We start from the raw sequence: 17464 nt of genomic DNA, 5'->3' as shown, positions 1-17464 counted from the left end.
CCGGAGGAAATTCATTAATCATCAATAGTTCCTCGTCATCCAGTTGCGCATTCAGATACAAAGAGAGGAAGTGTATGATTAAAAAAATAGTGGCAACATATTTCTATTTCTAGTATTTTCCAAATACAGTACTATAAATTATTCATTTATTCCTAAAAAAAGCCACAAAATTTCACAAAAGCAGTCTCAGATGAGTTTATTTTATTAATTACTGGTTTATATGGGTCTGAAAACAGATCATTTTGGCTCAAACTTATCTTCATGTAAGGTTTAATGTTTGTAGAGTGAAAGAGTTCATATTTAAAGACATTTTTATCAATTATATTACATGAAATTTTCCCAAGTTTCAAATGTAATTTTTGTATAATTTTGTAGTAAATACAGACACAAACATTTGATGGGATTATAAATAAAGTTGAGATACAACATGCACTGTTCTGACCAACAGTACATCTTGATGTTGATCTTTAAGATTTATACAGTAGAGAAAGAATATAAAGCATGACATTTGTGTCACTTAGTGATTGCTGTGGATTCACTTTCAAACTGACTTTCTAAAACAGAAACTAATTGCTGACCTGATCACAAAGGAGGCAAAATCAGGAAAAGGAACTCCCAAAACTGAATCATAACAGTAAACATTAAACAGAGCAGGTACTTTCCTTAAGCTACAATTAAGCCACAACCCATGAGTACAAAGTTCAAGGCAGTTTGGACGTAACACAAGACAGAACTGTACAGACTGTGTGACTGTCAGTTTTCCATGCGTGTAGGCTTGTGTACTCATGAAGGTCTGTGTGCAAAATGCATGTTTTTCAAAAAGATTTAAAAAATAAAGTGTAGCATGACGCATTCGAGTATTGTTTGTACATTTACATGCTTACACTGGTACGGTGTACCCATCTGCTCCAACGCTAATGTAATGTGCAAAACATTCTGGCGTCCTTCTTCATCATATTCTTTAGTTTCTTGTTTTGTGATTGTGCTGAAATTTTTCAGAGATTTCTAAAAACAAATTGAGTCTGAAAACTTCACCGGGTGATCACAAACCAAGTGCTAAATATTATATGATTCATTTATTTTAACTTCAAGCAAAAGCCTTAAGCGGATGTGAAAACACACAAATCGGCCAATAAATAGCAAAAACTCCGATAGCAGGAGACATTTCTTTTCTCGTCTCAGGCATAGCTTTATCGCTTGAATGTAATCAAATATTCAGGATATGCCTGACTGTCATGGAAGATGATGAACATGTTGGGATGGGCCTCGTTGTCCACAACGCTGTCATACTTCTGAATGGAGACAGAGTTTTTGCTTGGCGGCGCGATCATGTTTTGATGTCCTAGGGTGTAGTCCCCCGTCAGCACTCGACAGAGGTACATGCACTTCTCCCCATGTTTATTTGGTCTGGAGTACGTGTCCTGGGCAGAATAACTAGCCTGGACAGCAAAGTATGTACCATTGCCAAACATGGCAGCTGAAAGCAGAAATACATGACAAGGTCACTGAGATAATCTGTTGTTGTTTCTTCTCAAAATAAGTAGTAAAATACAAACTTCTCACCGTTCTTTCCTGCATAGCTCCTGTTGAAGCCATGCTGGTTGATGTAGGCCACTGTTTCGTGGCAGGTGCCATGGAAGAGTCGTCTCTCGTTGTTCTGGTGGCCGTTCCTCTGTTCCATGTCCTGCTTCTTGATCTCCAGGCTCTTCCACAACGCGGGGTTCTGGATTCTCTCGATCTTTAAGGAGGGAATTTTTAAAAATCTTGCATTCTTAGTTTATGTTTCATCATCTCTGTTTCCATGGACACAAAGGCCCTCTCAACACGTGTGCTCTACCTTGGTAATGGTTTGTCTACATGAGGTGTGGAAGAGATTCTGGACTTCAGTGTGCTCCGCTGTCCCAGCCTGAATGGTCTTGACCTTACAGGGGGTGTTGGCTGGCATGGCATCCCAGTTCCCTGGTGTTTCTTCATCTGGTAGCATAGATAACAGGTTTTTCAAACACTACATCCTGAAGCCTTACATTACTTTAACCTAAACAAAGACAATCATTTTCTGCTGCATTGCAGTAAATGTTAGGACTGTTAGGATACCTTTATTTTTGGCAATACGCTTTATCTCTACCCTGCATCCCTTGTCATCAACAGCAGGTCCACTTGGCATGTGAATCGTGTAGTTCCTACCCTGTATGGCAACTTCCACAGTTGGTCGACCGGTTTTTAACCCTTGTTCAAGGTGGTAGTTGGACACTGAGTCAAAGCTTTGAAACTGAAGCCCCTGGTGATTGTACTGCCAGTCTACCAACATGCTTGTCAGCTCCACTTTCTTCTTCACTTTCTCCTTCTCTTTTGCCTTCCTCACCATCTCATGGATCTCATTGGTGGCCTTGAATACGTCCTTTCTGAGACCCTCGATCGTGATGACAGTCTGAGCTTTTTTGGTCTCTGTTCTTACGCTCACATTCATTGTCTTCTGCATGGTAACAATATGCTGGCGGTCTGCATCAGAGAAGCTGCGGATGGCGTTGTCTGAGATGGAATATCTGTCCTGCTCTCTGGATATCATCTCATTGATCATCTTCTTGGCAGAGTCTATTTGAGCCTGTGACTCACCGCAGATGTAGAAGCAAGCAGGATCTACTGTCACCGACTCAACGACAAAACTCTTCGCTTTTTGCAGCTTCTTGGAAGATCCTGTAGAATATTCTAAAATAAAAGAAACTTCCATATTAAGATTTATAATTGATAAGAATTATTTGAATGGGGCAAACTAACAAACTGCTATATTTTTCTCTGTTGTACATACATAACACTTTGTTGGCGCCATTGTACTTACTGTTGATTTTGGAACTGAGGTTTCCAGAAATGTGCTCCACCCTTTCTATTGGCTGAGGGGCTTCTCTTTCCTTCATGCTGTCACAGAAATCTTGCAGCATTGGTAGCTGGAAAATAACTATCCGAACCATCTTCAATGCACTGGAAGTATTGTGGCTGAGCACATCAACCAGAGTATCCAACATGGCATCTGCCACTTGTTTAGGTTTTATATTGCCTTGACCTAAAATCATACAGCACATTACAGTTTTATGAGGTCGCCAAAGGAGGGTAGAAAAGCATTATCTGAATAAAGATATTCTTGTAGAATAAATGAGACTTTGGAAACCCGGTTCTCTGCTGAAAAATCTCACCCGTGCCGATGGCAGGAAATGAGACAGAGGTGAACGAGTTCGTCACACACATTTGGAGAGCCTCTTTCATAACTTTTCTGATTCTGCCTGAGTCTGACGGTCCAACTATGTGGAGGATTTTCTTGCACTTGAGGTTTCCTGGCTCAGTCAAAATAATGCCTGTGTTTGGTTTTGAACCTAAAGGAGGAGACAGTACATTTTAAGGCCTCTGAACCTGAGACCACCATGGTTTTGCCTGCATTTAGATAACACTTCCTATCTGAGCGATCATGAGCTTGAGTTTTATAACTGATAAGCTTAGAAATATGCTGCTGTTACTGCTAATGTCACCTCACCAAGATGTCGGCATTGGTTCTCAATGGTCTGACCAGCAGCATCCAGAATAGCCTTTGATACTCCTATAAAGAGGAAGATACAAGTAAACATAAACTGGGGGGAATGGTTAATGTTTGGTCAAATTTTTGTGGTGATATTATTAAACTGATTTTTATGTTAAATATGCTGCTATACACTTTTAAAGAAAATTTCAGTACAATAAAATATTGACGTCCGGTAAAAGGGCATCTGACCTAATATTATTTTTGCTGAAAGATTTCTCTGTTTTCATATTACTTTTCAAATCAAATTTTAAATTAGGTTCAGGTCTACTGTCCTTGTACAGTACATATGCTTGACCAATGAGCAGGTGTGTAATTTACCTGACTTAAGAGAAAAACTTGCATTGGATGAGTTGACGATGACCTCACTGGTCTCTTTGGTTATGCTTCCACTAACTACCTGTATGGTCACACTTCCCAGTTTGGTCTCATGCATTCCTGAATTTGACACAACTTTAGAAAAATGACCTAAAGTAGCAAGAAAAACAAAACAAAACAGCAATACATAAAACATGAAATAAAGCTGTTTATTAAAAATTAAAACAATTTTGCAGAAATTATAGTATAGCACAATTTAATAATTTGAAATTATTTAGCTAATGTCAATATAAGATTTTTTTGTAGCTCCTGCTGTATAAGTGATAAAATTTGCCAGCATTTCTTTACATCCTTCTGAAATATTTTTTTTGCAGTGCATATATAAAGAAGTTACAATTCCACATTAAAATATTTATCATCTACCTGAACTTGCGGGTCCTGGAACAACAGAGACATTTCCGAACTTGTTAAATTCACGTGTAAATACCTGGAGACAGAATCCAAGACCAAAAACACAAAAATTTCACAGCAAGCAGGGACAAATAGAAACGTAGTCGTAAATATTAAGAGTGACAGTTTATCGAGATAATTTCTGTCACAGGGAGGCAAAATTGATATTTAACTTTTTTAAAGTGCATTCAAAAAAGCCTGGTAAAAACTACTAAAAACGTACTCTGCCGTTGTACACATAGTAACTCATTTGATTAATATCAATAGAAACATCCGACCAAATCATCCAGATTAAAACTGTACTTCCTTTTTAGTTTAGAAATCAAATCATGAAAGAAATACAACAACTCTTCTCTCCGCTTACCTGGATAGTCTGTGTGTCTCCTGGGTAAAGAACGATCACCACCTTCTTCAGGTGTTTGGGGGGATTCTTACTGCTAAAGGATGAGATTTCACCCAACATCAATGAGGCTGCAATATCTTTTGGAAAACCTAGGTTTCCAGTGCCAATGGCAGGGAAAGACATGGAGCTCAGACCAGTGTCCTCTGCCTTACACAAGCAATCTTTGAAAATGTTGCTCAGGGTCTGGAAGGAAAAACATAAATCTTATTAACATTTGGTAGACGACATAGAGGAATTACACAGCTGGTGCTCCTGTAACTAACATGTGACCTGAGATCTCAAATGGATCAAAAAATAGCTTAAAAATATGTCTTGTGTTGTACCAATCAGCAGGACGCTGCTTCACCTGATATGCAGAGAAAGGTTTGATTATAGCGCTGATGTGTTGTGACCTTTAATCAAAGGCCATCAAACAGATGACACATTCATTTAATGCTAACATTTATGACTTATTACCTTTTTAGCTGTCCTTTGTCCATTGTCCCACATAGGTGGAACTGTATGAAAGACATATTCGCTCTTCAAATCGCAGCCCTCCGTAACAATGATGTCACCAATATTTCCAAGTGCTTTCTTTGCATTTATCACCTGCTGAAGTTTAGGTCCAGCCATTCTAAAGATGGCATTTGAAATTGCCCCGTTTGTCAACACAAGATCTTCCGTCACAGCATTCACGACCACCGCTGTCTAAGAATGTGTTCAAAGGATGTTTTCAGTCCATCATTTTTAGAAGACTTTCTTTTTTAAAAATGACACAGTGAAGATATACATGCTTTACTCTTTAACTATTTGCACTCAGTGAAAAGGTAGTAATAATTTTTAAAAATCCAAATTTACCATGGAATTCTCGATATTTCCTTTCATTAGCAAGATGTCCAAGCCCTCTTTGGTCTGCACATGACCCAAGCGGTTTGGGTCAGATCCAGTAGGAGTCACAGGTGAACACTTAATAACCTTAGGTGAAAGAAAAAGTCGACTGCCATCACCTCCATACTCTTGCTTGACAGCTTTCTCAAAAGCTTGAACGACATTGAAGTTATTGTCGACAAAATGGATTGCCTTCAGGGTGTTTTCACTATTTCCTTCACAGTGTTCCTTCACTGCTTTAATGATGGTGTCTGCACACAATTGGAGATTGAAACCTTGGCTTCTGCTAATGGCTGGCAGAGCCACAGACTGGCACCCATGCTCTCCTGCAAGTTCTAAGCTTCCCTTCACAACTTTTTTCAACAACGACTGCGACAACACGAACTGAGTTGACTCAAACTGGGGTCCCACTGCAAAGATAACTTTTTTGCAGCGAAGAGACCCCATTGCATCAGTTATGACACAGTCGCCCGGTTTGAGTTGTCCATTTATGGCAATTATTTTATCACATTCGCTCTGCAGCTGAGGGCCAGCAGCTTTAAGGAGTGCTCCTGACAGACCTTCATTCTGCTTCAGGTTAGAGTTAGTAGGACTGATAACTGCATTCACTGTGTAGCTGCAAAGATCTGTCTTAGAAACGACTATTTCCACTGCATTAGTTGTCTGAGGCTGGTCAACAAGCTTACTTATTTGTCTGTGGACCACATCAACAGGTGCAGCACTGGTCTCATCGAGCTGGACTACACACCCAGTTTGAATGTACAGTGAGGATAAATACATGGCTTCTTGATCCCGAAACAAAATCTTCACTCCAGGTTTGGTAACTATTAGATGTTCAACGATGACAGAGGAAACTAAGTTTTCAACCAAGGTTTTGCACTTGGCAACATCTCCTCTAGAACCACTTAGACAGATAGTTTCTGCTCGGTGAGACATCACAACTTTGTCCAACAAAAAATTCTCACGCTTTTTAACATATTCAACTTTGATGCTGGGCTTGACAAAAACAGTTTCTTCAACGTGAGCATTCTGTCTGAGAAATTCATTAAGTTCACTGCTAACTTGTACAATGTCATCCTTGTGGCCAGACACCACGACTTGTTGATCAGTGGTGTGGATTTGAATTCTCCTGGAAGACTTGGTTTTGGTATTCTGTAATTTCTGAACCAGGTCTTTCCATTCTGGCTTCTTCAACACATTTTTATCTTCAACATCCAAGTGTTGAGATATAAGCAGCCTTCGCAGATGGTCTTCTGCATTTTTCAGGTCATTGTGGGAAACAGCAACGAGCTGCACCTTGTGTGCACCGATGTCAAATGCTGCATTTATTCCGTTAGATCTGAGGAGAGTATTTGTAAGCTCCTCTTTGTCGTCACCTTTTAACAATTCCAGTAAGAATTTATCTGATTCTAGAGTCTGACGTTTTAATGCAGACATTTTATCTAATATAACCTGGATTGCTGAAGTAATCTCTCCATATAAACCGGTTAACATCAAATCTGAACTACCTTTAGTAAAAGACATTTTGAGTTCTGGGTACACGCTTAACAGCATGTCCTGAAGACCATTTTGACACAGGATGTGGAAAATTGAAGGTGACACTTGAATAACTATGGTTAAGGTTGATTTGGTCCTCTGCAACCGTTTGACGATCTCATTTGTGGCTTTCTCCAGCGCCGGCTCTAGTCTGTTGACATCAGCCACGAACCCAACCACTGATAAGACACCGTTGACTTTATCAGACACAGTAACCATATTTTCATTCCAAAGTATTTCTTTGATTTTCAACTCATACTCTTCCCATACTTCTGATTCTGGGTGTAGATTCAGGAATTTGAATTGTGACAGAGCTTGGGCAAAGGCTGCCTTCACAGTATCCGTCCATGTTTTGATTATGGCTTTGGCATCCTTTTGCTGTAGTAATGAAGGCATAGGACTCAACAAAGCAGTAGATAAGATGAAGTTCACACAGCAGAAATGTTTTGCCAAATGTCTGTGAACGGTCTCTGCTGCTGGCTGATTGGCTAAGAGGTATTTCCAGATAGTCCTGTCAATGGGTTCTGAGATGGCATCAGGGAGTCTTGGGGGAAGTCTGTCTTTTCCATAAAGTGCTCTTCCTAAAGATTTGTAGAAAGGATAAACTCTGATCTCTTCCTGTTTAATCTTATGCTTCTTCTTCATAATTTTCTGAGCAGCTGTGGGGAATGAATTTACAAATGTTACATTCAAGACACACACTTTATTTTTAGAATGTGAAGGTGGTCGTTTATTTTTATTAAATTGAATTCATATTCATACAGTATAATTAAATATCTTTGTAACGTATGTACCTTTATGGTCTTTAAAGGTGATGATGGCAGACTGGTCAACTTCATTACGCAAAACATTTTCCACATCACCTCCTGCACGCTCCAAATAAAGGAGGAGGAGATCTTCACTGCAGCTTTGAAAATCTTCAACTACAACTTGTTTGGTTGCTTCCAGACGCTGAACTGACATTCCCCTGCATGTGAAGTTCTTGTTTTGGGGGCATTGCTCCATAAAATCGATAGCTTCTGTGAGAGAGTGACATTCTGAAGTTTGCTTGTATTTAAAACCCATTAACAACTTGGGAAACTGTTGAAATCAGACTCATTGCAGTTAATTCAGCTCAATGATACGACTTCCTGCAATTGTTGCGTTACATAGTTCCATAAGGTGACTGTAAATGCCAAATATTGTCTTGTACAAATTTCATTTTGAAAAAGCAAACTGGATGTCCTGCTAATAAAATTATGATTTAGATGCATGTCATTTACAGATGTAAAATGAAAAGTGAATCTGTCTGTGGAGCTGCTGAGCAAAACTACTGACACAAGTAAACGTATGCAGACTAAAAAAAATACCTTTTACAGTCTGGAAAGTCACCACAGCAGAGGAAAGGTCAGGGATGAATTCCAAAGTGAACTTTTGAGAGGTAGATGAAGGCTCAAGAGCACTGTTTATGATGCTCTCCACCATCATCTCCACAAACTCCTCACTCAATCTCGCTGGAATATTTTCTAAAACTACTGAAGTAGAGTTGAGCTCTTCGTCTTCTGTCTCATCCTGTCTGCCTTTTGTCTCTGCTGCAGCTACTGAAACATAGGTTATATGATAACACACATTCTTAATGAAAAAATGTCAAGAACTTCCTCTGTAAAATTTGAGCTTTGCATTTAGAGTTCTTTTTCTCAAAAATGTAAAGGGTTCAAGGTCTGTATGAGTTCAGAGTCACCCAACTTCTCTCGCTGTGGTCTTTTACTAAGACACCTTCGTATTGTTATGCAACTCATGAGTCAGTGTGTTATCTGACAGAAGTTCAGCCCAGACTGGTGAAGTCCAGTAAGAATATGTGGCAACTATATTGTCCAGATGTCATTTTAACTTTTACAAATGGATAATCAACTGGTAGTTACATTTAAAGAATTCTCATGTTTTGAACTTCTCCAGGAATTAAATTATTAAACGATTGAATTTATATAGTCTCATATCACATAGAACCAATAAACATGCTGTAAATTGTGCAAAAGCATGACTAATATACCTGGTTGCAGATTTGGCTGCAATAATACTTATGAATACAGGAAATTGAACAACACTTTTTTGTTGATGTCTGTGTCGGTCCTGACTGGAGCTTTTGTGAAGGCTCACACAAGATCCAGACAGGACAACAACCCAGTGAGGATCGAAGAGAAGGTGTTAGGCTGGGGACCGGAGGGTGGTCGGTTCAAGAACCGTGTGGACCAAAATGTTTGGAGTGTGAACTGGCAGTGAAAAGGTGCTCTTGAGCAAAGCGCCATCCCCCAACAAGTAGCTTTTTGGGCGCAACACAACATAGCTGCCCACCGTACTAACATCACTCCTCTATTTGTAAGCCTAAATGCCCCCTTGTGTGGGTGCAGATTAAAAAGAGTGGAACACATAATTTGTCTTTGGGATTAATCAAGTATGTTTGTTGTTGTTCTTCTGCTTATTCTCTGTCTGGTGGGTTACTATTTATTACTCTATTTGGTGTTGGCAAATCTTTTCTTTCTGTGTACGTACTGTGTGTAATGTGACGGAGAAACTAATTTCCCTGATGGACCCTCCTGAAGGGATGAATAAATCCTACTCTACTCTCTTCTTCAACTCATGCTTTACAGGTTACACATAAAGTTATATTGCGTTAAAATGATGTACACAAAATACTTCATACTTGACGCCAGTCAAACAAGGTGAAGATGAAAACTAAACACAAAAAATGTGTGTGTTTAGATTTCAGTTAACACAAAACTCGTATTGAGAGATTCTGAACTAAAGAAGCCTCTTGGATGAGAGCTGAAAGGTGTTCAAGGAACTTTCTTAAAGTCCAGTGGATTTATTTAAACCACTTTGGATCTTATTGAATACTTACATTTCTTGTTCAGTGCACCCGATGGCATTTTCTGTTTGTCAAAAAAAAAAACACACATTCAACAATCTTTGTCTTTTTCACAATCCTTAAAACTGATAAACTGATCTGCAAAGATCCAGTCAGATACATTAATAATTACTGTCAAAAAAATAACTAAAAAGAATAAAAGCGATGCCAGAACGAGGACAAGAAGGCATAAAAGGGATTGTGGAACTTGTTTCCATATTCCACTGCTGATAAAAACACTGTGCTCAGGAGAAAAATTACTGTCAAATCTGGAATTAGATGTAATCTAATTTAAGATCACATGTGGAAATGAATTAGAGTAAATGAGTGGATGTCTTGCCATGTCAGGTTTATGAATCTTATTTGGTCTCAAAAGTCTCTCCAAAGTCTGTGCGCACTCACCTGCGCTCCAGGTTCATGAGGTGGAGAGCGAACGAGCGCGTTCAACACGCCGCAGTCCAGACCGATCTGATGCACCTCTTTTGCTAATACATTTTGCTTGTCTGCGAAAATAATAAAGTGTAAAAATAAAATTTGAAATGTCATGATTTAACAATAGTAGTAATGCCACTTAATTTTAAAGGTCTACTTTTAACTCACCCTCCTCCCTGCGGAAGCGCACCACAGCGGTCGCGCTGCCCTCCTCGTAATCTACTTCACAATCCCCACCGCTCGATTTCCTACTCTGAAAATACTTCACTAATTTATATTTTAATTTTGGAAAGCTGTTTTCCTCTAATTCGACGATCAGAGAATAAGGATATGTGTCTTCCATTTTGGACACCTCTGCGCAGTTTGCTCGGCTTTACTTTCACTTTTGATTCTCTAAGAAACGAGACAAGGAGTTTGTTTTCGCCTGTTTGGTGGAGTTTGATCAGTGACGCCATATTTATGAACAGTAGTTTATCGATATCTTTTGGACCAACCTCCCAGTTAAACCAGTTTCAAACAAAGCCAGGGAGGTTTGTTCCTCGTCGGTGCTTCCACTGTGTGGGTGAGTTTAACGGTCATCGGCTCCACACACGGGCTCCGGGGAATCCTCCACGTCCTCCACAGCTTTGGTGCTACTTTTACCCTCACGGGAAGCTCAGGGCTTTGTTTGAAGCTCTAAACGCATTGTTTTTAAAAGTGGAGATTTTATTTATGTATGGGGAGAGATAACTGAAGAGAAGGGTCTAGAGCTACTAATGCTCCTAGCCTCTGTTAATAATACAGTACTGTAATAATTATAATACTCTAATGAGACTGTATCCCATGTGTACTCGTTAGTACACACCTATCGGACCACTTGAAACAGGTGATCGACCTTAAAAAAATCGAGGTCTCTGTCTCCCTCTAGTGGAGGGAGTGGAAAAACAAAATGTAAGTGCAAGACTTTTGTTTCCAGTATTTATGGTTTGAAGTAAGTGATTTTTTAAAAAAAAATGGAATTCTTGTCTTACCCTATGTGTCAGACACCATCGAAGGTGAACATTTGTCAACTGATGGTGGTCATGATGATTTGTCGCAGTTAAGTGAAGACACGAAGTAGAATGAATAAATGAATGAAGGAATGAATACTTTAATAATCCCAAAGGGAAATTATTCAAAAAGTTAGCCAAAATAGTAATTAAAAAAGAAATTATTCAAAACTTATTAGTTAACATTTTTCAAGGGTAACACAGAAAGAGGTAGATCTTCAACTTATGAAAAATGGGAATTTAAACATACGGTGGGTTTCTATTTTTGTACACATTGCCAGGGAGGCCTGTATTTTTTTGGTCATTTAAATAGTATTTTAATGCATAAAGCCCAAATATAGTTATGTGTCAAAGGGTTTCTGGTACTAAAAAAGGAGATTAAAATTCTCAAATGAAGCAAAACCACAGCCACAAATAAATATAACTGGTTCATTAGAACCAGAAGTGATTTTGAGAATCAATAAAGTATCGCAAGGATAAATTTCACAATTTTAAATATTTCCATATTCTGCCTTTGTTGTCATTGTATAACATACACATATCTTTTTTGTTTTTTAATACAGCTTTGATTAGGCACCATGTCCAGCACATTGGATATTCCTCTACGAGGGTCTTCAGTCAACATTGTGAGACAATGTGGAGCAGCACTGACTGATGTCCTGCGATGCAAATTTGGGTGTGTGGTCACCTTTGAAGGTGTGGGTCTTGAAGGCGCCACAAGCTTCGCTTCACAGATAAGGCCCACTGCTGGCCCAGAGAAAAGGGTTACTTTTGGGCTTCCTGCAGGTGTTCAGGTGTCAGTGTGGAAGGCTGATCTTGCAAACTTCCCAGTGCATGCTGTTGTAAACGCTGCTAATTGCCATCTGCAGCATAACGGTGGCGTCGCTCTGTCGCTGTCCAACGCTGGTGGTCCGCAAATCCAAAAAGAGAGTGATGACTACATCAAAAAGTATGGTGAATTACAAGTAGGGGGCGCACTCATCATGGATGCTGGATCATTACCATGCAGCAAGATAATTCATGCTGTGGGGCCACAACTACCAAATTCACCATCTAATAAAGAGATTTGGAAGGCTGAACCATTTCTGAGGAAGACCATCTGGAGCATTCTTAGCATCGTACAAGAATCCTGTCTGAAGACTGTTGCCCTTCCTGCTATAAGTTCTGGACTGTTCCACTACCCCCTGGCGCAATGTGCCAACACCATAGTGACGGCTGTGAAACAGTACTATGAACACGCTTCAGGGTATCAACCAACAGAGATCATGTTTGTGAACCATGACGAGTCTACAGTGTGGGAAATGGAGAGAGCCTGTCGCCAGATATTAGGCCTACACACGACACGCAGTCAGGATGGAGCAGGTAAAAGCAAAGGCGATGCCAAAATGTCAGCAGCTGCTGTCCGGATTGGAAACGTGCGTCTGACACTGAAGAGCGGTTACATGGAAGATCAACAGGTACGAATCTACAAAGTTTCTATCTAATATATTCATTGAATGATCGTGTGTGTGTGTGTGTGTGTGTGTGTGTGTGTGTGTGTGTGTGTGTGTGTGTGTGTGTGTGTGCTCCCACAGGATACTTTATAAATATTTTCATGACTTATGAATACAAACCATAGAAGCTCCGTTTTAGCTTTTATGTTTTTGCCTCCTTTTCCTTGCAGACAGATGTCATCGTGAACACTGTGTTCAAACGAGACTTGAAGGTTGGTCAGATCTCCAAAGCTTTACTGCAGAAAGCTGGTCCTAAAATGCAAGAAGAAATGAATACGGCATCTGCGAACGGAAAAGTCATCATCACAAAAGCCTACGGGCTCCAGTGTAAGGAGGTGTATCACACCTGTTGCTACGAAAAGGAGAAAGAGAAAAGAGAACAGGTACAATGTGAATTATGGGATATAGATTAAGGGGTGATAGGTTTTATTCATAATCGCTCCAAAACTATCAAGAAATCAATTATAATTAGAACCAAGGCGGTCAGAGACTACAACACCCCACAACATACCCTGAGCTACTTTCAGGGTAGGTCAGGGTAACCTGAAAGTAGTACCTGACTAGTGCATAGCCTAGTGCATATGGAGATGTCCAGTGTGAGTAAGACCATAGATCAAAGCTAGTGCATAGGTAGATCAAAGCACTAGCTTTGATCTATGGTCTTACACTAGCCGTCTTCCTTGTCTTTCATTCTTATTCGGTTCCTGACTGTACAAAAGTTGAAATTTGACCTTGACCTAGTTTTCTCAAGGTCAAGGTCTGATATAATATGACAGAATGGACCTAAGAAAACAAATATTGGTATTTAATCAGTGCATGTCTTTTTCTATTTCTCATTCATTACAGGTTCTTTTTGTGTCAGTGTGGGAGTGCTTGTGTTTATCCTTCTTAAATCACCACAAGTCAATCTCATTTCCTGCCATCGGCACCGGAGGCCTCGGCTTAGATGGAAAACAAGTGGCCCGGGTCATGTCAGACGCTGTGGTCGAATTCTCTCGGAAGTTCCAAGAGAAGACAGACGTTTATTTTGTCATATTTCCTTCCAATCACAAGATATTTACGGTTGGTTTGCAAGATTGTTGGCATGACATAATAATAGTAAGAGTAATAATTCAGTAAACACCTCCTGTCCATAGTTTTTATGTAATGCTTAAATTTTTTTCTTGGAATGATATTAAAAAAAAATTCAAAATTAAAAAAATGTAACCTAAAGAAATATAAATACATATGAATGATCTTCCATTTCTAGGCTTTTGAAGAACAAATGAGATATCTGTCCCACCATTCATCGGATCTCAACTTTAAAAAGGGTAACATTGCAATTCTTATTTCATGTGCACAGTTTCAAGATTGTTCTGTGATGATACTGTAATTGTCACTGCATATACCATAACAAAAGGATTCACAAAATAATTTAATCCTTGTTCCCTATTTAGTGGTTGTGATGGAGAGAGGTACAGCTAACGTCAGTTAACAAATTATTCCCGTAGAAACTAAGTTTGGGTGGGAAAAACTCCCCAAAAGCCTCTTCAACCAGGTGAAGAAGAAGAAAGTACAGGAGATCTACTCCTCCAGTAATAGATATTGGATAAAGAATTAAAGAGATGAAAGCATTTAAAATTTAAGCTTGTGTCATCTTCACTCCGTATTTACTGCAAGTCATGTTTAATTTACGTGCAAAGGTTGCTAAACCTGGCAGGTACGTGTTTTGTTAGGGTTTTGCTCTGAACAAAACCCTCTTCGGTTCTTTAACTCGGTTGAGAGGTGTTTCTCCAATGATGAGACAAATTGTATTCCAAACAAAGTTTACTGAAGTTCAGTAGTTTACAAGTTGGTGAGGAGACAGCGCTGGGCTCTCCTGCAGACGCAGAACAAACCTTTGGAGGAGAGCCCCGAGTGTTCGTTGAACGTGATCTTTATAGTGTTTGGGTTAGACTCTCCTTGGAGGATGAGCTCATCATCACAATGTTCATAGACCATCATCTTAATGGTGTCTGCCATAAGTTCTCCTTGAGAACTAATGAGCTCACCAGCCACCTGACTCAGCCTCTCATGTATCAGTTATCTATGTGTTGTGCGTGCTCTGTACTTCTGTGTTTAGAACATTATGTGGTAGACAAGGACTAAGTGTTGTGCTATCTATGTCTGTGTAAGCAGATGCATCTTGTGGTTATTTCCATAGTTAAATGTAAATTCCCAACAGACAAAAAGACAAACCCTCAGAAACATGTTTCTGAAAAAAAAAATATCAGTCTCAAAATGCATGGTGCTATAATATGTTTATGTGTCAAATTTGGTGAAGCTAGCGTGTGTAGTTGGACATATGATCACAGCTCTGACAGTGGACGTAATGTCACCCCCCCAGCTCCTGATCACAGAGACGACTCCCATGACAGCAGAGCCTCCACTCCACTGATCAGCCTGAGCGGCCCGTCTGAGGAAGCGACTGCGGAGGCTGAGCAGTGGCTACGAAGCCTTCTCTTCAACTCCCCGGGCGCCGTCATGATCTGCAACAACTTCATCCTGCACTTTGGAGAACAAGAACACCTACAGCTGTCCCGCCTGATGAAAAATGGCCTTTCCCTCACAGAGTTTTTTGAGAGAGGCTGTGCGAGCATGTTGGTGGACGGGGATTCAAATGGAGATGTTGCAGTTTCCGGGTTGCAGGTGGAGGCCATGCTCTGCGACATCCAGAGGGAGTTTGTCAGAGGGAAAGAGCGCGCCATGCAGCTGATGTCAGGAAACCCCGTGTCTTTTGAAAAGAAACCTGTTGAGCCATTCAGGCAAGAGTTTACAGACAGAATCACTGCCTTCAAACACACGGGGCTGCATGTGGTGAAGGTACATAATGTGAAACTACAACATTTCTGAATGTTGTAACAGCTAAGGGTAAAGTTTGGACATTTGGTTACATGATCTGTGGAATCTTTGATTCCTAGGTGGACAAAGTGGAGAACACAACGCTGAGGATGCTGTTTGACATCAAGAAACAACAGCTACTCTCCCCCAATTCCCAAAAAATGTTTCAACGCATACAGGCACAATTCTGTGACATGGTCGGCCATATTGGGTTCAGTGCCGAGTACGCACCGCCTGACGGTAGGATCACTCTTCTAAAGATGGCGCAAATTTATCGTTCACATCTGATAACTGATCATTTTGTTAACCATTTCAGTACCTCATCCTCGGTTGCCCGTTCCTCACTGGAAAGTAGTGCCATCCCAATCTCTGGCGATTCTTCATCCCAGTTAAATCCTCTGTCAGTCATATCTATGTGAAAAACACGGGCATGGTTTGCTTTGGCGGTCACATGACATCCTGCTTACCAGAAGACCTCAAACAGTGGTCATTGCTTATCAACCAGTTATAGCTTCAATGAGGTTGAATTATAGAGTAAAAATGAGTTCTGGGCATAAATGCTCACATTTCTTTTTCTTCCACGACTAGATAATTCACATTCTGATCACTAAATCCATTCTAAAGAGACATGGACTGAGAAATGTACCTTTTACAGTTACAGGCATTCAAAAACCACCGAAGGGTTCGAAATTGCAAGCTGTAAATAATTTCCTCTGTACACAGACCCAGCATATGGAGAAGGCATCTACTTTGCCAGCACAGTGAAAATGGCCATGGAAGTGTGGAAGGAGCACCACTGGGAGTATATTCACTTTGTGGAGGCCGAGGTGCTGACAGGAGCCTCCACCCGCGGTGAACCAGGTCTCATTCTGCCGCCTGCTGTTGGGTCAGCTCCTAATGTGAGATTAGACAGCGTAAACGGAGGACCCGGCATTGCCGTCATCTTCTGTGGTTATCAAGCTCTGCCCAAATACATCATCACCTGTAAGGTCCGGAGGGTCTGAAGACGGATATTTGTCACGGTGTCCTCCAAGTATAAAGAGGTGGAGAAAATCTCACACACACCAGACACTGCCAGTTTATTCTTTTTTTACCGCTCCGTGATGCACGACGCTCTTCCTTCTCGCTTCACGTACAGTGACATCACGGACCACCATATCCGACCGGAGTGTTTGGAGCTATTCAGATTGAGACGCATCTGTCCATATCCGATATGAAACTACCCCCCCCCAATGGGGTTTCAATTAATCCAGCAAAAATCTGATTTCATGTGGGATTGGATTGTTCAGACTACAAACGAGATATCCGATATCAATCTGGATGGGCTAAAAATCGGATATTGGTGACCAGTCTGAACATGCCCCAAATGTCTGAGAAAACACAAATTAGGCTCCTGTGAGTGGAGCACACACAAACACCAATATATCTTCCACCGATAATGATTTCAAATGATTTATATTCACATATTCCCTCACCAGTAAAGCACTGCTACAAATGCATGATCTAACCTCACTGTACAAACTTCATAGACTCACATTGTGCCTGATGCCAATATACAAAAATATTAAAAGCTACATTTAGATTTTGTTCTTTGGTATTAATAATTAAAAAGTGAGTTTTGCCATTCTG

General features: G+C 40.2%; 2 protein-coding genes across 4 annotated transcripts; one reads left to right on the top strand and one right to left on the bottom strand.

Annotated features, from left to right (window-relative positions):
• Positions 1 to 190: 190 nt before the first annotated feature.
• On the bottom strand, positions 191 to 10816 carry parp14rs1 (poly(ADP-ribose) polymerase family member 14-related sequence 1). Of its 2 annotated transcripts, none has more exons than XM_068328770.1 (17): positions 10624 to 10816; positions 10426 to 10526; positions 10018 to 10048; positions 8489 to 8719; positions 7934 to 8158; positions 5574 to 7798; positions 5193 to 5423; positions 4698 to 4919; positions 4307 to 4370; positions 3887 to 4033; positions 3524 to 3586; positions 3189 to 3365; positions 2837 to 3058; positions 2095 to 2706; positions 1838 to 1974; positions 1564 to 1738; positions 191 to 1477 (listed from the first exon to the last, which is right to left on the bottom strand). In XM_068328770.1, exons 1-17 carry the CDS (start codon positions 10796 to 10798, stop codon positions 1191 to 1193), a joined length of 5325 nt encoding a protein of 1774 aa, XP_068184871.1. In that variant the 5' UTR covers positions 10799 to 10816; the 3' UTR covers positions 191 to 1190. The 2 variants fall into 2 exon arrangements, with proteins under 2 accessions (XP_068184871.1, XP_068184872.1); XM_068328771.1 differs by having other exon boundaries at positions 8489 to 8716.
• Positions 10817 to 10863: 47 nt separating this feature from the next.
• Positions 10864 to 17459, top strand: parp9 (poly(ADP-ribose) polymerase family member 9). Of its 2 annotated transcripts, none has more exons than XM_068328772.1 (8): positions 10864 to 11017; positions 12047 to 12940; positions 13147 to 13359; positions 13823 to 14038; positions 14226 to 14286; positions 15342 to 15817; positions 15916 to 16075; positions 16559 to 17459. In XM_068328772.1, exons 2-8 carry the CDS (start codon positions 12062 to 12064, stop codon positions 16837 to 16839), a joined length of 2286 nt encoding a protein of 761 aa, XP_068184873.1. In that variant the 5' UTR covers positions 10864 to 11017; positions 12047 to 12061; the 3' UTR covers positions 16840 to 17459. The 2 variants fall into 2 exon arrangements, with proteins under 2 accessions (XP_068184873.1, XP_068184875.1); XM_068328774.1 differs by lacking the exon at positions 10864 to 11017 and adding an exon at positions 11039 to 11385.
• The last annotated feature ends 5 nt before the right edge of the window (positions 17460 to 17464 follow it).

The sequence above is a fragment of the Antennarius striatus genome, chromosome 12 (assembly GCF_040054535.1).
Source record: "Antennarius striatus isolate MH-2024 chromosome 12, ASM4005453v1, whole genome shotgun sequence".
In the NCBI taxonomy this organism is placed as follows: domain Eukaryota; kingdom Metazoa; phylum Chordata; class Actinopteri; order Lophiiformes; family Antennariidae; genus Antennarius; species Antennarius striatus.
Note: the sequence above shows the minus strand (reverse complement) of the source record. Positions and strands in the feature narration are given on the sequence as shown.